Raw genomic sequence first — 23,658 nt, 5'->3', positions numbered from 1 at the left:
CCCTGATCAAAGAAAAACCGATTATTTAAACAAATTCTCTCGAAAAATGAGTGATACATTAGCCACAATCCTGCAGACACCAAATAAAATCTATAAAATGCACCATATTGCAGGCAAAAATTACAATCAAAGTCAATAACACATTTTATATCATATGGCATTCTGCAAATAGAAATTAGGTACTTCTCAATCCATACGAGTCTACTGCTGTGGAGTAATGGTTTGCTCGCCTGATTAGGCAGTAAACAAGCAGGCTAGGGTTGAAATCCTCGTTGGGACAAGTTACCTGGTTGAGGTTTTTTCCGGAGTTTTCCCTCAACCCATTAAGAGCAAATGCTCGGTAACTTTCGGCACTGGACCCCGGACTCATTTCGCTGGCACTATCACCTTCATCTCACTCAGATGCTAGATAACCATAGCAGTTGATAAAACGTTTTAAAATAACCAATTTAACTACTCAATCCATACGAAATCATAAACAATCTGAAACCAAAATTTTATGGAGCTCACCTAGTTAATTTTTTCGAATAAGAATCAAGAATATCAAGAATAAATCTAATGAGAAAGTAAAATACTGCCTAGAGTGGACAGCATTTCAGAAGGCGGTCTGCTGCTATATGCGCTGTAGCATTTCTGGTATGTGATGTCACAAGCTTTTACAGTAGAACCTATCGGAATCAGTCTGTAACAAATACTTCAATTATTTTATGTGAATATAAACAATATGCAGTACTCACCAGTATAAATTATGCCGTCTCGCCAACTGCTGAAGAATCACAGTATACAATGAGATTCATCTTCAAGTTGTCTATCACAAATGACTGACGAATATCGTGGAACACTGCCTTGTACTAGGGAAAAGAGCTCCCTGGCCATTGAGAAACAACATGCATGATTGGAAACGAAAACAGAGGCAGATGATGTTTATGAAATTATAATTACTTCCTGAATCAGTGTTATGATAACTTTTACAAGGCACTCCTAAATGACACATAAATGTTTATATGTGTTAGTTACAGTACAATTTTTAGTGGTCACAGCTCTTATAAGTTGTGGTGAGAGAGCAGACTGCAGTTCCACAGGTCCACAGATAGAAAATTCCGAGAAACTGTTGCCAGCTGTCACATCTAAACAACTGCCCTGAACATACAGGATAATGATTAATCTGAAATGGGGTTTTTGTTGAAAATTATTTGAATCGATCAGAGCTAAAAGGAATTAAGTCAAAATATAAAGTTTTGGGTTATGCAACAAACAATTTGAACAACTGATGTCATGCGGATTGAACGGTGGAAGAAGGAACTAAGACTTTTAAATATTCTTTTGTCTTCTATAACATAAAAATATAATATTTGTATTATTAATGGAATATTTTTTGCTTCTCCTTAAAAGTTGTCAAAAGTGACTTAATTCCTTTTAGTTCCGACTGATTCATTTGATGACAACTTGATTTTTGTGTGTTTTTATGTGAATACTTAAAAATATGTATTTACATTAAAAAATTCAAATTATGTTTTTATGTGAAATAAAATTTAAAATACATGCTCAGGTGACCTTGTCTAAAACTTAAAACACAATTACGAGTTTCTATTACGATGGAAATAAAATATTTATTTATCTAAGAATCCTAGCCCTAATTATTACTTACTGACTTTAATCAGTAGCCTATTTATTTAAAAATATATTAATAAACGTATTTACTTGCTTATGCCAGTAAGTACTATGAAATTCTCGAGTATGATACAGCTATGCTTACATTTAAAAGTCATTGTATTATGTTATCCATAATAGCAGTTTTATGGGAGTAAGAAGGCATAAAATATACACAGAACTATTCAAGACTCAAGAAGAAAATTACCACAGTTTGTTTAGATTCATGGAGGAAAATTTGAAATGGCTTGCCTCTTTCTTTCTTAGAAGAAAATAATGAAACTCAGGGAGATGCCATAACCAAAAACAGAAGATGGATATTTTTCTCAGATTTTTAAGTGTTTGTGGCTATCAAATTAGTGTTGCTAAAGATATTGGTGTCCACTGCATAGCAGTATGCAAAACAATAAGCTTTATTATTTCTAAATGATATCAATGTTTCTGGGTTAGATTGGGTACATTCACTTCCCTTCCAAATGATCTGTGATTTGATTCTAAGCATGAAAAATGAAAGATAATTATCTTCTATCCACGAGACTGGGAGTTTTTTCCAACATATGCTGTACTGTGTTGTCTCAGCAGTGGTCCTGCGCCATGCTGACCATAGGAACAGAGGAACTCAAAATTTGACCGTATCTTTAGTGTCAGTCCTAAGATATTCGCTCCCCTACACCACATTTTATTGTACTGGTTAGTTAGTACTAGAAATTACAGGTAAAACAGAGAAGTTGATTTCGAAAATTGCCACACCTCAACAATTTTGTTCTTCCTTCTATTAGCATAATGATCCATAACTGCTAGTATTAATCGCAGAATCATGCCTTTTTATGGAAAATGGTATCCTTTCAGGTGTGTATTGTAAGCATAGAGTACTCAAGGTATTTTAAAAAATCTAGGATTTTTTTTTCGGAGCTTTGTATGATTCAGAATTTGCCTTTAACCACTTCTTTTTTCTTGTTTTATTTTCTGAAAGCTTTTCATGCGCCCAATTCATTAATTCGTCTCAGTCAGGCCATTTACAGACTTTTTTATATGGTATAAAATTGAAGTGAATTTCTTTACTAAAACTTCACTGTTTTCTTGGCTGACCAACATACTGTAAATGATTAATTATACTCTGTTTTCATTCAAATACTTGTGGTTATTTTAACTTTAATTCTTTAAGTTGTTACCAAAACTTTGGATAATTGCTACACATCAAATTCACGGTCTACAATGGAAATTCAATTCTAGGGCTCGGATTTATGTGATGTCATATTTTTATCCTGGTCTCTTTTTACAAACTTAAGTCAAATTACAAAAAAAAATTATAGAAGAGCATAAGTTTGGTTATATTACAATACTTTTAACAGTTCTCCAAGTTTTATTCACATGTTTTGTATCAGTAATGTCAATATATTTTGTTTGCGTTTGGTTATTTATTTTGGATTTTCTTCCCTTAGAAATATTTGGTGGTTAAATAAAGTTTGAAGATAACTGGATTCGCCAGCAGTAAGGTGACAAACACAAAGGACAAAATAATGTTGCTGCTCGGTCTCACCTTTACCCTCTTAATCCTCCCAAAGATGCGAGATCTAAGTGTTCCAACCCCACTGTTGCCAGGTAGTAATTCATAAACAGTCAGGGACACTCATAACAATTAAAATAAAACAAAATAAAAATAATTAGTCACGCAGAGGACAGATGGATATTTTTCACCCCTCTATCCCCCCTTCTATTTTATAGGCTGAACAGTCTATTATGCCAATAAAAGGAGTTAATATTCACAAAAACAATTTTGTATAATGGTGAATAAAAAAGTTTTGTAAGTAATATTTGCCTATATATTCTTTAGTGTTGGAACACCCATAAATCCACAGTGAGGCATTTTTTTAACGACTGAATTGCACGGAACATGAAGAAATTCACTGTGACACGTCATAGCTGCACAAACCCAGCTAACTGACATCACACTAATTCCAAAGATCTGTTCTTCTGAGAAACCGGTAGCGAGATGGAAGTTAAAACAATTACTATGTTGTTTGAAGGATGAATACATTCATATAACAAATTGTGTATTTTGTGTTGTTCCCCTTTAAAAATTAATCTCAAGGAAATGCAGTTACAATCATATCACAAGGAAATTGTTAAACATAAGGAAGAAAATGGATCAAATAATATCAATATTTTGGTATCGAAATTAATTTAGGCTGGTATTACACTATCAAAATTCTATGACAAAAAATATGATACAATATTTTCTCGAAAATCTGTTACAAAATGTAGGATTTTGAGTATATTACACTATATAAAATATTTTAACAAAGATAACGTAAAATGAAGAAGAATCATCACCCTCCACGTATAGTTAAATAAAATAAAATAATTTTTATTGCAGATATGCAAAAATGAATGATGAACAGTACTCTGCATGTTTAGCCACAATTAGTTCAAAATATTACAATATGCATATTGCTGAAAAATAAACAGAAAAGGAAACGTCTGTGGGTTAAACCATGGATTGCAAGATGTAATATGAAAAGTATCCATCAAAAAACTCACTAAAAAGAAAAAAGAAAAAAGGTACAATAATGCAAGGGTTAAAAAGTTATAAAAATTATTTGAGAATGAAGATAATTTCCAGTTTGTCCACACTCGTGCATCACTCCTACACAGCAGTTACAGTCTGATATTTTTATATACATTTCTCGTCTTTTATTTCTGTTTTTGTAGACCGTGTTTTGTGTTTTATAAAATTTCCTTTGCTTCATATTCTCATTATCAGCATTCTGTTCATAGTAACAGTCCAACAATATTTACGTTCTGCCATATTGGTTTCAAGCTAGGCAAATCTTTTATAAATGGTAACAAGATGCACTTACAGACTGATTATTTAGTCCTCGCAGCTCAGTGACGTGAAAGAGGGGAAGTAATAGGAATAGTGGGGAGAGCTCCGGAGTAGAGATAAGGGTGAGTGGTCAGTAAAGGAATGCAGTACAGCTTAATTGTACTAGAAACATACCACTCTACCTCATGCATGACATCCGATCGCTCCGAAGACAAGGGAGTGACTAACCCTAACACCCCTTGGCATAACTAAATGGACTCGCCTGACCCAGGCACACATCTCCGGTGACTGTCAGGACTAAATAATCGTACTGTACATTTTATAAAAGATCTTTTATCAAAGAAACTTTTACATAAGAAAACCCATTACACTGTCATATATTTTATAATATATTTTTTATGAAAGATCTTTGTCAAAGAACTTTGATAGTGTAATACCAGCCAAACATTTCTACAGAGGATCCACTCTGCCCATTCATGACTCACACACATGTAACACACAAAGTACCGAGTCTCAAGAGTTCAATGCCTTTATTTTAAATTGTGTATATGACACTAACAAATATAACATTTGCCATAATTCTTATAAAACAGGTATCATGTTAACTTTAATCCATGCACACTAGCTTGCAGTGAAATAGACCTACATAAGCTGTTAGCTATCTTCATTCTCAAAATATGCACACAGCACTGACAATTCTGTTTATACAATGAGACAGAATCATCATCAGGTATGAGAATTGTTTGGCACAGGTAAAATTATTTTACCATAGGAAACAGGACTTTTGAGTACAATGTGGAATATCTCATGGTAAAGCTAATAACATCAAAAATGCTTGTACCTCTAATGAGTGATGGATGTTAAGTCATGGGAAATTCACCAATTCACAATTTCTACTTCATCTCAAAACAATAATAATGATGATGATGAAAAAGCGGCAATGTAGCTCAATTGCATTATCATAATTTGCAGTTACACAATGTCATTTTACTATTCAAGTGTAGCTAACGATATTACAGCTATTACAGAAACTTGTTTATGAACATGTTTAGCCATACCACACAATTTCGAAAGAGCTTTAGTTGAGAGCTTACTTTTAAATACGTGGAAAAAAAACCTATTTAAGTGCAAATACATTCAAAATGGGACACTGTAATGAAGTCCACATTAAGATGAAATGTTTTGAAATGTCTCTCTTTTTATAATAATTACCATCAATTGTGCTGGTACTTGACATCAAAAAGCAAACTTTGGCCCTCTTAAATTCAGTGATTACATTGATTCACATCCAAAACTAGTAAAATGTTCAAGATCATTTTAATTATGACATGTAAATGTATGCTGCGAAACACTACTTGTTTCACAACAATCAGAAACATCTTTTGGCAGCACATGTACAAAGCACAGATCTGAAACACCGGCTATGTGACGATCTAATTCTTACTTCAAAATTTCACCTGAGATCCATAAACGAAGTGAAAGACACAAATAAACCTATTTCTATAAAGGGATTTTTTTAAGGAACTTTATAGAAGGTTAAATTGCAATAGCCACTGCATTTTGTTTTGTAGTGAGTAAACAGATGGGAACTACAGCATTCTAGAATGTCTTCTGCAGAACAATCTGATCGTGTCAACAGACTTAAAGCAACAGAGATTCTACGTTAGGATTCAGGACACTGCGGCTTTAGAAAGAGAAAAAGTAAGTGTGCAACTATGCTATTCCCAAGATAGGAACATCTCTACACATAACGCTATGATAGCTCGTTTCTTGCAGATTTTATCTCACGCCAGGAAGAGAACATTCACATGTCATTCTTCTAAATCCTATGCCTTGACCATCTACCCGGAATCCATACCAGGACTGCCAGATTTCTAACATAAATGCAATACTCACACTATTGCAGTAGCAAGAGTTCTCATAATGATTTGTGCAGCACTTTAGTAAAAAAAAACATTAAGTTTCAATTCTAAACACCGATTAGAATTAGCAATAGCTCTGACAGTCCCAGCTAGAAACCACATTTCCGAAACTAAACTTACAGAACTCTAATGACTCAATGAAAACACAAATTCATCTCACTAACAGGAAGTTAAACTCTTTTAGACCCTAATTTTTACGTACATTGTACACATTTTAAATAAACTCATTATGTTATGACTATATCTATTCAGATCACAGCAAAGAAGTATGAAAAAATTGTTCTATTTAATACAAACTGTAGGACAAAAATGTCCAAGCATTAAAGTATGAAATTTTGGGTAAGCAATGGTACGAAGAAAACTTGAGAATATTTTAAAGGTGCCCTTTTAATATGGTTCCTTGTGGGACTAGCATAAAGATTTACTCAACAGAACTTCCCAGGTTCATCCTAAGTTAGGTCTTCATGAATAAACCGTGAGTGAGCAGTTGGCCAATTCCAACTGTGCCCAGAATGTATTACGTTGCACTTTACTCAGATCTTCCTAGTTCCTGACCCTCCGTCTGCGCCCTCGTTTCACTGTGAAATGGAAAAATAAATAAGTATAAGTAAAATAATTACACTTCTTATATTTCACTTTTCAGAATGAAATCTGCTACTAAGATTTTCTTGTATGTCAATTAATTGTTAAAATATTTATTACTTTCTAGTGAACTACACATCCTGGTGGTCAAAAGTTGTCACAGTAGCAATGGAAAGTGTCGCATTTAGAAGCATATATGACATACACATTATCCTAACTCTGATTGAGGTTCTGGCTGATACCTCTGTTAGGTTCGTTCCAAGATGCAATTCAGAATGCATTACAAACCAATACTGAACATCTTTTGACGCATGCATTAGTTGAGTACGTTCTCTGAACTAGTTCGGGATTTTAATTATTGCAACATTTGCAACATTTCTTGAACTGTTCTTTCATGGCCTTCGGACTTTCTTCTCATATTAAACTATATTCATCTTCCGAACTTAATTCGTCGTAAAACATATCACCACAGTCTAGTAATATACAATCACGAAGCTTTTTACGTAGTAAATATGCATCCACAGATAGTTGCTAACCACTAGGATCGCTACTACCACCTCATTACAGACAATGCGAAATAGTACCTGCACAGTCTATTGTTCCCAGTACCCTCATAAACTCAAGCTTCGTGACTGTATATACTAGACTGTGATATCACTATCACCTTCCAAATCACTCATCATCGATTATTTTTTAATTTTAACCTGCCCAGTCTTGAAGCATTTTAACCTCAACCTCAGATTAAGCCATCTGCACATGTATCAGAAGTTTAGAATTCCCAGTTCCTTCTTTTAATTGAGAATCAATTTCACTCATTCCGAACGTGTTCCAAAGCACACTGGAACAGGAAACTGGGGGTTCAGAATCAGTTCATCTTGTTGGAACGCACATTGAGATACTGTGCATGAGCAGGAAGTTCAGAAGTGATTCTGAACCGTGTTGGAACAAACCTATTATCAGGCACTACAGCTCACTTGATACGAGACGCGTCCATAAAGTAACTTTCCCACTCATCCCACAGCTAGCAAACCATATGTTGCGTGAAGTGACTGCGTGTACGTGATAGAGTAATGTCCTGGCATGGCGCATGTGCTAGCGGAACTTCCTGAGTGCTCTCAGTAGCTTCATTGCATTGGGTGAAGATGGACGCTCCTATTCCAGCTTCCACCACGTATGAAGTGCGATCAGTGATGAAGTTTTTGAATGCATAGTGCATAGTGCCGATTCAAATTTATCGTCAGTTGTGCCAGGTCTATGGGCCTAACGTCATGAGCAAGCAGATGGTGCGTTGCTCCACAAGGTCGTCTGTGATGATGGTTGGCCTCCCACTGCGCTCCTCGTCATGCACATTTTGGCATCCTGCTGAAAATTGTCTACACCAGCAACGCACCAACATTAGGCCCATAGACCTGGGCACAGCTGACGATAAATTTCAATCGGCGCTATGCCCTGTGCATTCAAAAACTTTATCACTGATCGCACTTCACACACAGCGGGAGCTGGAATAGGAGCATCCATCTTCAATTCAACGAAGCTACTGAGAGCACTCGGGAAGTTCCGCTAGCGCATGTGCCATGCCAGGACATTACTCTATCACGTACACCCAGTCGCTTCGCGCAACATATGGTTTGCTAACTGTAGGACGAGTGGTAAAGTTACTTTATGGACGCGCCTCGTATGTATCGAAGGAAGAGCAATTGTTGCATACATCTTAAGTTCGATTAGTGAAATAAGTTACTAGTCAGCGATGTATGCAATGGAAGGGAAAAGGAACTGACGACCCTACCCTATTATCCCCTGGCTTGGTTGCCTCATTAGTGATCCTTATTGATGTGACTTGCGAGGTTCCAACCAGTCTTCGGACTACATACACATTATCCAACAAGTTTTAACTTATCAGAACAAAACACTATACATTTATATTAAAAAAAAAAATCCCTATGAAGAACCAAATTTTCTTTTCATCAAAGAACTTATTGTTTGCATTGATCACATTTTTCGCTACTCTGGGCATATGCTGGATGAGTTTTTGTAATATATTTGGTGATATTTCTTTCCAGGCTGCTTCTAAATATTCTATATTATCTCCTCTGATCCTGAACAATATTCTCATACTCGATGATTGAACTCCTTCCCCTACAAATCTAGCAGTAGCCACTTCATATTTTTTAACTCCCTGCATCCTTCGTAGCCAATGAGTAATCACAGTATATTTATGATGCGAGTTTACAATCATTATCCTGTTACATAATAAATCCTCGTCCAATAAGAATTATCCAGAAGAAACTATGTGACTCCATGTAATTATATAACAGCCGTTTCTTTACATTGTTCCTTTCATTCTATGAGTTTACCAACTCAAATGAAAGAAAAATAGCCTCATATTATAACCAGCGTTGTCAAATTCATGCACTATAGAGTAGTACTGCTGCTTCGTATACACAGTGGAAGTGAAATAATCTTGCAGATTGAAAGGGATGATAGGATACACTTAAATGAATAGAAAACCTACATTATGTTTGATTAAATGCAAATTAGAAAACTGAGTTGGTAGTTTCAGCAGTCTGGCAACATCACCGCTAACAATGCTCTTTCTTCACTTAATACAGATGTAAGAGGTAAACGAACTCAGGTCTATCTGCCTTAGCAAACTACCTCTCGTCTCCAAGTTGGTCACATCAGTCAATGGCTTCAAATTAGTGGTTTTTAAATTAAACTTACATGAAAACCGTCCATGCTATTGAAATACGCCAGAGGGATAAATGATTCTTTATTAGATTTTCTATCGATATGGATAAAAATCACGATCCTATTGGCAATAGTTACGGAATAAGAGGGTGTTAAACATTTGGGAAAAAAACTTTTTTTCTCAGAAAACTATGGACTTTCCACCAATATGATTTTACACATTTTTTTGTTACATACAACATGAGCTATTCACTCTGAAAATTTGCAGGCTTATTCCACTTTCACTCTGTATATTTAACAGCAAGCCTATATACGTCTGATATGATAGAATGACATCAACTTGTATTTTCATAGGCGTAGCATACATTAAGGTTTACAACATTTTGAAGTTTAAATCTTCTAGTCTTTATCTAATAATACCTAACAGAGACAAGTAGTCACCTACTGAACTGCATGTTGAGTATTACATGTGTAAGTTACTGTTACAGTATGAAAAAAGGCTGCTTAAATTTGTTTTGTTTTCTTGAAAGGCTTCTGTGATTGCACACAATAAGCGTTGTCTCCCACACCACAGCTAAGTACCCAGAAACATCTAGTAGACCTATCAGACGCATATAGGGGCGTGGTTAAATATATACGAAGTAACAATAATAGTCTACTGCACAAACTTCACAATGCTGATCATAACCGATCCTACTAAATGTTTCAATGTTGGAGTTTTACAAGCTGAATGCATCTTTTCAGATTATGACTGGCAAGTGAAAATGTCATCTATACCAAAATACCAACGTCTGATTGAGGTTCTGTCTGATATGTACATCTATTATCAGGCAATACATCTCACTTGTCGATATGTGTCAGAGGAAGAACAATTGTTTGAATGCATCTGAAGTCTGATTAGTATAATACGTAGCTGATCAGCGATGTATGCAATGCAGGGGGAAAGGAACTGGCAATCCTACTTCATTATCTTCTGGCCTAGTTGCCTTATAAGTGGTGCCATATTGGTATAGCTCGTGCAAGGAATGATTACCGAAAAACTATAGTGGAGTTACTGTCTGTTTTGATGTGTGTATGTAGGCACGGCGATGGAGTGAGAGGTGCAGAGTGATGGAAGTACTGCCTCTTCCAAGAAGATAAATAGATGGGGACATCGCATGTGGAAATGAAGAGCGTAGCAAGAGAAAAATTCGAAGCGAATTAAATGCGCAACATTATGTTTACGAATAGAATAATGATACTCTGCGAGGAGAACGCTCTATCACTACATAATAAAATAAACGCACTTGAAACAAGACATGTATTCGCATGCACTGGAACTGAAACTAAAACCGTAGTGTAACCATCACAATACAAGACTGATTCTATCGATGTTGTTTCTCTTCCGACTGTACTCTTGAATATCATTCAAGTTATCTCGTGACCTTTCCAGTCTCCTGCTCTTCCTTACTGAATTGTTTCATTCGCATTCCTACCGTTGGTAATCCCTGCTTGCGAGACCTATATCACTTGTGAGGTTCAGACCTGTCTTTTGGACAGTTGACTAAACAATAATAACCAAAATACTTTAAATTTCGACTCGTCAGACAATAGAACATGATTTCAATCATCAGCTGTCTAATTTTTGTGATCATTTGCCTATTTTAGCCTATTTCGCATATTTTCCTTCATGAGCAATGGTTTCTTGATTGTCACACTTTTCCAGAGATTCACTAATTGAAGACAGCTCTGCAAAGTGCTGGCAGATATGTCTTTGTTGTATGCAGTATTCAAATATGTTTGAATTTCTGGAGCTGTAAACTTTCTATTTCTTTCAATAATCGGCACAACTGTTTGGAAACTGTTTTAGATCTGCCACTTTTTATTTTATCTTTAACTGATGGGGTTTATATTTCTGGATCATATCATTCACAATACATCTCCGAAAATGTTATTCTTCCCAAATTTCACGAATTTCATAGCCTTTGTCTCGAAATTTATTGAATGCGACAATTCATCTGCACTCAAGAGTGTGTCCATGACCCATTCCCTAAATTAATTTGAAAACAAAATTTATTTAACAAAAAAGTTATTGAACATTTACATAAATGTTAATCCCTTTTGCATAAAGTGTCTTTCATAAAATGAAAAAGGCGTATATTACAAAATACCCACTGTTACTATGTGTTGAGATGACAATAGTATTTTTCTGGTGGCAACATGTGTAATGGTTACATTTGGATGCACCTGCATATAATTTAACTCAAGCACAGTACTAATAATTCCACTACAAAAGCAGAGTAGAAACAAATGAACAATATAAAATTTTAGATTTCCTATTATATTCTGAAATCACATAGATCCAATCATGAATCAGCGCAACATATGTCTATAAATGTGTACCTGAAGTTTTGATCCATTGGTGTCAGGGAATTATAGTCTGTCAAGCATTAAATATACTGGGTGAACAATCCTCAGTGTGCCCGCTTCCACTGCTTGGAGGACTTGGGGGAGTCAAGCCAATAACCACAGTGAATGAGTTTCAAGAAGTCTGTAGTATATCTACGTACAGTTTGTCGCGTAAGTTATTACTAATAAAAACTTGAAAAACCTACTTATGAATTATACATGAACACACTTTGGGGAATAGGATACTTCAGCGTTTCTCAAACTATGGTCTGCGGACCACCTGTGGTCCTCGAGTTCTGCCCTTGTAGTCCTTCAAAAAGGACACAAGAAAAAATAATAAAATTCAAACGAATTGCATATCACACTACAGCTAAAAATCTCAGAGTTTGGAAATGACACACGGCAATCACCTTTCACTTTCTCTCCCAGTACTGACATTTTACCCTACCTGTTTACCGACTTCTCACTCTACTTTCACTAATAAAAGAGGGATTTAAAGAACTATGAACGTGGTGTTTCTCGCCATCTTTTCCCTGCACATCAGCTGATGACATGTGGCTAAGTACATTGGCATATATTTCAGATGTATTCTCAAAACTAAACAAACTAATTCTCTCTCTACAAGGTAATTCTTTGGCTGTTCTCAATGCGCATGAGAAAATAAAGGTGTTCGAGAGGAGACTTGGTTTATGGGTCAGTTCCGTAAAACAGAGGATTTTTTTCACTATTTCCAACCCTAGTGTCTTTTTGGTTGAAAATTATTTCGCTATTGGAAAAGAATTATGCAATAGCATAATATGTTCGCATCTCGAAACTCTGACGTCACAATTTGAAACTTATTTTCCAAGTAAATATGACGAATTTTCTTGGGTTCGTGAACCCTTTCATTGTGATATTGAAACTAACAAACTTTCATTAAGTGAAAGAGAACAGTTAATTGAACTTTCGAATGACACTGGACTTAAAATGAAATTCCAAGCGGAAGGTATGGTTAATTACTGGACCACACCACAAGGGAAAAGAGAATATAGTGAACTGTACAATGGTGCTTTACAGATTATAATTCAGTTTGGTTTCATGTATGTGTGAAAAAGGGTTTTCATAACTAATTCTAATAAAAACAAAGTACTGAAATCGACTCGATGTATGTGACGATCTCCGACTTAAACTTACCAGCATACATCTAAATATAGAACAACTGTGCAAGAATCGGCAGACTTATCCATCTCATTAATGTAAGTACCAGTACCAACATTTATTTATTTTGTTTAGTTAATAAGTTAAAGATTATCCAAACACTAACAGCGTTGATTTATTAAAAACGAAAATGATTTTTTTTCTATCAACATTAACTTAATTAGTTAATGAATTTTAATTAATTCTATTTTAAAATATAAGTATACTGGTATTAAAATATGCTACAAAAATTACAGATTTGCTTTCGAAGGGAACAAGAGTAAGGTGGTCCGCAGAAATGTTTTGACTTAAAAAAAGTGGTCCCCATTTCAAAATAGTTTGAGAAACGCTGGGATACCTGAATTGAGCCATATTAACTTAATTAGTTAATGAATTTTAATTAATTCTATTTTAAAATATAAGTATACTGGTATTAAAATATGCTACAAAAATTACAGATTTGCTTTCGAAGGGAACAAGAGTAAGGTGGTCCGCAGAAATGTTTTGACTTAAAAAAAGTGGTCCCCATTTCAAAATAGTTTGAGAAACGCTGGGATACCTGAATTGAGCCATATTAACTTAATTAATACACTGTATTACACACATTATATTACATCGCCTAAAGAACACGTGCTTATCTTGCAAGAGTACAACTCACACTGACGCCTGATGCGAACTTCAGTGCAGTGGAGGTGGGAGGCTTAGCAGCTGGTTCTACCGACTAGCCATAAGCCATGAAAGCACAGGTGCAGAAAGGATTGTTCACCCAGTACAACTTAATTGTAACTGGCAGTGTAATATACTTCACATTTTAAGTACAATTTGCATGGCGTGAGGTTAGTCATTTATAATTGAATGTTATTTAATCCCTATTCATTCAAATGGAAATAAACATCGAACACAACCTATATTGACTGGTAAAATTATGTTTCTGGTAAAAATATCTCAAGCATGTGCTACAGAACAAAGCAAAATCTCACCATGGTGAAGTTTCTCATTGGTTTTTATTTCGCTTGGTTTGACTAGTGGTTCACTGTGGTCGTCACCATTCAATTCAACATCAGAATAGATGTAGCTCTCATCACTGGAGCTGGTTAACCTGTCTTCAGGAATTGTTGCTGTTAATAGTTCTGTCATATCATCCAAAAGACCATCATTCGGTTGGATGTCATATATTTCTGATCCACTCCTGGAATACAGCACCAAGGACACATGTAATATTAATCAAATTCAAAGAAAAAAATTTCAGATTACAAGCTCACAATCCCCTATGATAGAAGTTGAATTAGTGTTTGCAGATAACTAGGATAAGTCAAGCCTGAAATATCTTACACAGTGTGCATAAGTACAATAGTGCTACCCTAACCTCAAGAAACAGAAAAATGACAAGTTAATCCTTTAATAGCGGAAGTGAACATCCCTATAATTGCGCTGCTCTCATAACACACAGTACAACCTCGATTATCATTTTCAAGGGACAGCATACAGTGAATGGTTAATTGAAAGAATGGGTAATCCATACAGCCGAACTCAGTTTCTACATTCCCAGAATTGCAGTTTTCCCGTCATTTACAACATTTTCTTGGTCTCTTCAACTGCCATTATACAATTGAGTGAATTGGTGGCCGGGATTCCACAGTAATATGCACTGTTGGGCGAAGAATCTACGTAAAGATTAATTTTTTGGTCCTACAGAATATATCTATTATGGAAACAACTGATATTAGAGAAATCCTGGCCATCAAGTCACTCAATTGAGTGCGTTCCTTGTATAATGGCAGTTTACTTAATATAAATGTCAACATACATGTCGAACTTGAAGTCAGGCCACAAAGGGAAAAACACTGGAGGAGAGGGATTCGATCCAGCACTGTGGATTGAACTTCAGCATAGCTCAATGGTTAGAGCATTTGGTACGTAGAACCAAGGACCCGGATTCGATCCCCAGCACCGGAGCGAATTTTTCTCCTCTAATATCAAATGATTCAGAAAGCAGAAAAGAGCAATGTAATTCATTATTATATGCTCTTTTCTTTACTATAAATAATTTGCATATTGGTTAATCGTGGGATGGACAATCGAGGCTCTACTGTATTAAAAAATTCGCTATTTTGATTATGCTCAAAATAATTCAATATCATGTATGGCCCAAAAATATAATACCTGTTTAAATCAAAAACAAACACAACGGTTTAACATTACTTCAGGTATCACTGTCAAAATGTACACATCACCACTACTTTTGCAAAGAGCTAAACACATAATTAGATTGGAGTACTGACACAAAGACAAGAGGTTAAATTGACAATAATTCTTACTAAATTCAACAGGTAACAGGGTAATAGTCCGTATAGAAGATAGAATTATACAATGTGAATCACGACTAACGTACGTAGCCTGAGAAGGTGATTCCTCAGGTTACTATGGTAAGTGTAGTTCTTATAAACATGGGTTTAATTTGCAACACACACACAGTTACAAAATGTTCTTTTTTCTCAGAACTGCATTCCTGTAAACCACACTTTAACTCTAACTTAGTCGATCCTCTTCTATCATCAAGTATAAAGGTCTCACGAAAAGCTCTCCATTTATCATGGTATCTGTTCCTCTTCCTTTCAAAATCATTCCCGTCCATTCATCTCCAGTATGTCTAGGTCATCACTTCAGTCCCTCTCTGTTCAATCTGGCCTGTCATACTATTTATGGGTTCTTTCCCCTTGCATTTGATGTACAGTCTTAGACAAAAAAAAAAGTGATTGACTGCCATACAGTAAGTGCCCTTTGGAAGACTATTCGATCCCATGAGAGCTTAGGTTTACACGTGAAGGAATTTCTTATGCATGACTCTGCTCTGTTTTTCCTTTGTTTTGTTTGTTCCTTTTTCTATTTGTTTTTATGAATAATCTATAACGAAGATATATTCAAGGAGTAAATTAGGTGTAAAATAAAAATTCTTTCCCTAGTCATGCGAACCAGGCGCTGCCCGAAGTAGACTTGGACAAATTCATGCTACAGAAGAGTGGTCATTTTTTGTGTCTCAGACTATACATACATATCCAAACCATCTCAACTGTAAGGACTATTTGATGTTGTAGAGGATGAATTTAATTCGTTCTTATTGTCTGATTCCTAATTTGTCTCGTTTTGTTTTCCCTTCTATCTTCCTTCACCCTTTGTAGCATAGTGGTTGTTCAGAAGAACCACCGTTTTCTTTCTCTCTAAATTTTATGGCACAGATATTCCACCAAGGAACCTCCTCTTGAGTATACATAGAGGTGCCATGTGTTTTTTGAAATTGTGTGCAGAGTTAAAATGTTAAAAAGAATTGATTGAAGCTTTTTTATGATCCATGATATGAAAAACATAAAAAATTAATTTGTGCTGCAAAGGGTTAAATCTCTCATTTGGATTGCCTGAAGTTGACTTAAGCACTGAGATTTAGGGATCATGATTCTCATCCGTAAGTTACTGTTGGTACATAGGTTGTTTTGTAAAAACTTCTCTTAGTTTTCTTGCAATTTCCTCCTTACATATAACATTTATATTTAAAGCATGGTACAGTCTTCCTTTCTCTACAATTTTGTTGCTCACTTCCTCATTTATTCTCCCACTGCTACTAATTAAAACAACTGGATGTTTGAAATTGGTTACTTGCTCTATCTCATCTACTATCATTATTGTATGCATTCATAATTCTCTACTAATTATCATTGTTATGTATTTCTTTTCCATCCTCTGGTTGAATGGAAAAGAAAGAATTACAACGTTATCTCTACCAGAAGAAATAAAACAATATTATTATTACTATTTAGTCAAGTGTCTGAAGACAGGTTGGAACCTCATATCACAAGTGACACCAATAAAGTATCACTCTTGAGGCAACTAAAGCAGGAGATATAGGGGTAAGGTGGCAATTTTCTTTCCCCCTCCATTGCATACATCACTGGTGAGTAATATAAATATATTTCACTAATCAGACTTAAGATGAATATAAACAACTGTTGTTCCTCTGACATATATTTTCTAGTGAAATTTCCTGTCTGAGAATAGCTGTACGTATCAGCCAGAATCTCAGAGATATATTATAGTTTTATTATCGTTATTATTATTATTATTATTATTGTTATTATTATTATTATTATTATTATTATTATTATAGTTGTTGCGTTGTTGTTTCATTTATACTAATGCTAATTTTCATAGTCATTTTTCCAAGTCACTCTTCAATGGTTCTAAAATGTTTAATTCCTTTTCTGATTTAGCCATTAAAATTAAATAATTTCCAAAAGCTAATTCGGTATCTTCACAGGTTTGATGCGCCAATTTCCAATTATACAAGGTTTAAACCTTTATTTTGCAGATTTTAAAAATATCATACATTAAAATCACAAACAAGGGAGGGCTCAAACTGTGGCCCTGTCTCACTAGAGTCATTTCAAATCTCGAGTGCTGAAAACAGCAGTCCAAACATTACTAAGTGCATATGGTCTTGTGGGAATGTTAAGTGTTACTCATGAGTATGTGACTAATGCCCACCCACTTCACTTGCGTGATTCGGGTTCCTCATACTGTGGATAGAAGGCAGGACTGTAACTCATTTTCAAATCACACACCACTTCGGTGGGCCACGTTATGCATGATGTGTATCTGTGAAGAGTTATGTCGTGTATTAGGGTGAGTTAAGTGTTCGTATAAGTGTAGTGTAGAGAATGGGTGAGGATGATGATGAAGGTGAGGACAGGAGAAGGGGAAACCCAGTGCCGGCATGTAGCCTACTCCTATCGAATAGCACCAAGAGGGCCGCCAGGCTTAACGTCCCCATCCGACGGACGAATCACTATCAACAGTGACATATGCCTTCCCTTCATATGCACTGCAGAGAGATTTGGGATTTAACCCAGGCATATTGGTGCACTCATGATGCAGTAGATATTTTCTAATGCTGAGTAAGCAGAAATCTTTGAAAATGTGCTCTAAACAGTGCATCCACACTTGTTATTTTTTGGGGGGATGCTAATTAATGCAATTAAATGTGTGTTAGTTTATATGTAATTTCACAATCAATGCTTGTAATTTAGACAATACATTCATGCACTGATTCTTCAATACAGTACATTTATTACCTGTAATATTTTATTTTTGTATACCCTAAAATTGCCAGCTTGTTAAATGCCAGTTTGTTAATAAACATACGTATGAAATCAGCTGAATGTATTATTGCTCTTGACCACATCGTCTGCAATTCACATAGCTGAGTCAGCATGTTATCTCACAGGGCACAGGGCATCAATGCTGCACAGTGTTCGGCAGGGAAGAAAGGGATTGAAGAGAAGTCATATGGCTCCCTGTGAGAGAGTAGAATCTGCTCTTAGTGCCCAGCCCTGAATTAAAGCGTTTGTAGCCCTCAGTAAGACTAAATCTGATAATTGGAATATGATGCCTTAGTTTTCTTCTTCTTTACTGTCATTTTGTGCTACATATCATAATTTAATTTTGCAAATATAAATCATTCAAACCCTGTTTTTATCAATATGCGAACAAAAATAACCCTGCAACTACTGAAAATCATACCCATATTTATAGGAACTACATGTATCACAGCAGCCTGAGGAATCATCTCTGCAAGCTATGCACATTAGTCATGAATCATCCTACATACACCTCCGAGCATATATGTGAACCAATAGAGACTTACAGAAAAACATCAAACTCTTATGAAGGAACCTCTGCAAAAGAAACATGATGATCATTCCTGTTTCATTTTTTCAATTATTTGCAGCAAATACAAATACATATGAAGACAAAATTCTCTAAATAATAATAATAATAATAATAATAATAATAATAATAATAATAATAATAATAATAATAATAATGATGATGATGATGATGATATGATGAAAATGATGATAAAACTGAATATCTCCAATACAGTTCCCATTTCTTTTTCAATAACAATTCTTGCACTTAAATAAGAGAAATGTAACAGAAATAAACTGATCATGGAGATGAAAAATTGCTCTTCTTCTTCTTCCTTACATGTATTATGCCTACGAGTCTCTTAAGATCTCTTTTCACCATTTTAGGAGATGATCTAAAGATCTTTTTCCTCATGGATAATAACTAGGGACTGTATTCTGGCCCTGGGCCTACAGAAATAAGGTTAGTTTTTCATAGACTATTGACGTGATGTCATGTTTGGCTCGTGCCACAGGTACTCTCAGAGAACACTTGCATCTTGTTTGTGCTGCAGTTGACAATCTATTCTTGATTCAAAACTATACCTCGCAAACTGTTCACAATGCATTCTAGTGATAAAGACTGATATTACATTGAACTTTCCTGCAATTTTAATTACGAGTCACCGAAGAGACTGCTTTTGCTCACCATCACCTAAAATAAAAAAAAATATATATATTTTTTTAAAAAGGCACGTGTTGACGGTTAAACCACAATATGGGATAAAAAGCCCAAATATTATTTTGTATTTTAGCTACAAAAAATTCCGTGCAAGTAAGTGCCGATATTTTTTAAAGTCTTATATAAAAATGAACTTCATGATCGAAAATTTAATTTTCAATTCGAACATTGTTATTACAGTATTGACATGAAATAAGTTAATTACACTTTATATAAACCAAAAGTACATACTTTTGGCAAACTTCCCACGTGGAATTTAAAAAAATCTTTTGTTTAAGCACAACAGAGAATGATTTCCCTTGCATCGCTTCACTTACAACTGGGTGTGGACCGCCCGAGTGTTTATCAATCATTAACTTCCGCTATGTATTTATTGTTGTTAATCCTTCCGAATCCCTTTCTGTGTTGCGGATTTCTGAAGTGCACACATCTGGTTAGTGTTTACAGAGTAGAAACACCAACTTCAGTGACTTGGAAAATATAAATTTTTCCAGCTAGAATGATATTCTGGCCCACTGTACAATGTAGTGTTAAATAAAATAATTTGGATCAAAGAAATGACTAACATAATGAAGGAAAATTAATATATTAAAAATAAAAATCATACTTTACAAAAGTAATATTTGAAGAAAGATCATATTCTAGAGATGAGAAGCAGCCTTTTTGACAGCTTTTGAAAGTAGTCGATGTTTGACAGCCCCTTTATATTACATACACTAAAATACGCTTTTCTTACTATTCACATTATCATAAAGAATGTAGGCTTACACTGATCGAACGTATTTACACTATTACATACTATTTACAAAATAAGTAGGCTATAGTATTATGAAATCATATGAAAGAGAGGAATGGTCAGCTGTTGTACACCGGGGACAGAACAACTAGAAGTTTCAGTGACATCACTACAGAATAGTCAACACACAGCAGAATTGTTCGTTGCACTACAGACTGAAAACGATGACCACCTACTTTCACTGATCCAGCCGCGCTCTCACAATACAGTAACTTCCGTTCGGAAAATGTTTTGCAGCTGAATGGTACCGTACCTGCTAGTGCGGGAGGAGGGGGTGGTTGGACTGCTTAAAAGTAACTGCCTTCAAGCTTCTAGATGTTCTGTCCCCAGTGTAAGTGAGGCTAAGGCTAGACTAAAAGGGCAGTGACGCCAAAGAAGAAGAAGTATTATGAAATGAAATATCTTGCATTACAATACACAGCACTGTACATAATAGTGTAAATAATGTTTGATCAATGTAGACCTACATTCTTCATGATAGTGTAAATAGTAAAAATAGCATACTCTAGTATAAATAATTTAAATTGTAAATAGTATAAAATTGTTAAAGTGGTCCATGTTTTGTTCTGCCTAACTTGACCAAACAACAGTCATGTGAGCAGTCAGACAAGTATTTCGCTTCCTGGATGAACACACATCATCCACTTAAAACTCCAGTAATACCTAATCTTGTAGCCTCGTGGGACAAAATGTGCTTGCTAACGATAACTCAGCATTTGGCCAGGTATTCTTTTTCAGAAGGCATTCTAAGGATATAATTTATTGTTTTTTTTTTTTTTTTTCTCCCAAGTCTCTTAATACAAGGTTTTGAATGGAAAATTTTGAAGAAAACCATTGCATGATATATTAGTATTAACATTGTTTAATGAAATTTAAGTCTATATAATGAGGGCGTAAATACTTTTAACCCTGGGATACACATACTGGGTCTCCAACACTGCACACGAGGTTAAGCAATTAAGTGTATTTTACATCAGCTATCTTATGGTCTAATGTGCGATTAAAACAGAAATATTACTGTGTGTTAAGCTATATATTTATATCTACATGTGTTCATGGAACATAAATTATTACTGCTTCAGAGTTCTAAGGAATACTACAAAAATTGGTGTGATTTAATTTAATGCCCTGTTTCACGAAGCTACAGGTACGTGTTTACTATTTAACTAGATAAAGCTTAAAATAATAATGCGCAATTTCTAATGAACGCTGTTTCATGAACAATTTCAGTGTCAACAGCTCCTTCACCATTCTCGCTTCTAATTGACTAACTCACTAGTCAGCCATGTTCTTAACCTGAAAATGTTTCTAAGCAAAAGTGGTATATGACCTTAAGTTTATAAGCTGAAAATGGACAGTAGCAAAGACAGGGTGGCTCTCTACCTTTTCTGAATTTAAGCTCATAAAACTGAGAATGTCAGTGCTGTATGACTTTATTTTCCAACAATCATATTTTTGGAAATAAATATAAAATGTTTTTTTTTTTTTTTTTCATTTTCAGCAATATCAGTAAGTAAAATAAAAAGAATATGGAATGACAAGCATTTGATAAATATGTAAAATTTTCATACATCATACTTATTTGTCCGTACAGTGGATTGTTTATTATTATCAAGAATCATTGTTCTCCATACATTATAATTCAAAACATATGGTGACTTCAATTCAATAAACAATGAATGGCAAATGAAGTAACTTCTGCGATATAAACACTGATATGTATACACAACTGTTAGAGCACTGATTTTGATTTCTTTTAACAATGAAACCTCATCCTAGAAAGTGAGACAAAAAGGGATTTCAGATCAAACTGACAAGATAGTCAGGTCAATGGGACATAATATAGTATTCTTAATCACAATGTAAACCTAGAACAATTATTCTGGGTATAGATAGAAACCTAACACCCTAACTTCAATGAATAAAAGATAGAACACAGCAGTGAGTAACTATTACTGCTACAATGCATGAGCTTCCTGAAACAGGGTTGACGCATGCTTTCTTATTTCATCAATCTTCCTTTCCACTCTCATCCATCTCGCACTCATTGGTAACCTCTCTCCCTTTACAAGCAAAGTGACAATATTAAATCTAGTTACAAAAGAAATATTACATGGGCACATGGTATATTGTACTTCAACTTCTACTCAACTACCTATTTAAATAACCTGCCAATTTCCATATTCGGCTTCTACTCTGATCCCATACTCACCAGAAATTATAGTAAGGATATAGAATCCAAGTGACATAAAAAAAAGAAACAAATTGTGTGTTAATGTAAACAAAAGTCTCTTTATACAAACTGATGAATAAGATTTGTGTTCTTACATGTTTTAAATTTAGTAGTATAATTAATAAATGACACAGTAATAAAAACAAGACTATTTCATTTCAGAATTGCTTAGAAAGATTAAATGTTATCAATCCCTGATTTTCTTACAGAAAATAAAAATAATCTGTTAAGCTGAGAGTACAGAAGTAGAACTATGTGTAAATTTTACAAGTGTTACATTTATAATACTTAGCTGTAATAATTAACACAGACATAAGGAGTTATAAAAGATGCTTGACATAATCTCACCCTTCATTTGATCCTGCCTTGATGTGATAACTCTCGTGTCTAGGAGGTGGCCGTGGTTGTCGAGGAGGCATTTCTAGGGTACTCTCAGCAGAATTATTGAAGTTGATAGGCTCTTCCATGTGAAATGCTTGTTCTATTTCCGGTTTCTTCTCCCATACCTCTTTGAAGAATGGAGTGTAAAATGCAGCTAGAAAAAAATATATATATGAAACCTGCATCTTTTGACACAAAAAAAAAAAACATTTTAAATTCATTCCAATAATTAGTAACTCTAAATTATCGGTAATTACAATGAAAGCTTTTATCATTTCTATAGGGAAAGGGAAGAAAGATAGTTGCAGAAGATATTAAAATGCATAAACACAATTAAATAAACTACCACTACTACTACAGTTTTAATTTTGATTTATACTATATTTTTCTAATTACCGTATTTACTCGCGTAATTTTTCCCCCATTTTCTTAAAGTTTGGAGGCGAAAAAATCGAGGAGGGGGAAATTAAACGATTACAAAATATTGAGAATAGTCTGGTCGCACTCAGAGAGTACTACCAACAGCTAAATACTGTAGCTACTTTACTACACTCCACAGGAGGTGAAGAGAACCACAGTTATAAATTTTGTTATT

The 23,658-nt window shown here is 34.8% G+C and overlaps 1 protein-coding gene across 3 annotated transcripts in view; it reads right to left on the bottom strand.

Moving 5' to 3' along the window:
• Nucleotides 1-5,411: 5,411 nt before the first annotated feature.
• RhoGAPp190 (Rho GTPase-activating protein 190) overlaps nucleotides 5,412-23,658 on the bottom strand; it is a 74,687-nt gene continuing 56,440 nt past the window's right edge. For all 3 annotated transcript variants that reach the window (XM_069837658.1, XM_069837655.1, XM_069837656.1), the window contains exons 16-18: nucleotides 23,031-23,217; nucleotides 14,214-14,422; nucleotides 5,412-6,977 (exon numbers count right to left, since the gene is read on the bottom strand). In XM_069837658.1, coding sequence (XP_069693759.1) covers nucleotides 6,943-6,977; nucleotides 14,214-14,422; nucleotides 23,031-23,217 — 431 coding nt within the window. In that variant the 3' untranslated portion in view covers nucleotides 5,412-6,942. The remainder of the gene's footprint in view (nucleotides 6,978-14,213; nucleotides 14,423-23,030; nucleotides 23,218-23,658) is intronic.

Source organism: Periplaneta americana, chromosome 10 (genome assembly GCF_040183065.1).
Source record: "Periplaneta americana isolate PAMFEO1 chromosome 10, P.americana_PAMFEO1_priV1, whole genome shotgun sequence".
Classification (NCBI taxonomy): Eukaryota; Metazoa; Arthropoda; class Insecta; order Blattodea; family Blattidae; genus Periplaneta; species Periplaneta americana.
The sequence above is the reverse complement of the archived record's forward strand: the minus strand, read 5'-3'. Positions and strand labels throughout refer to the sequence as shown.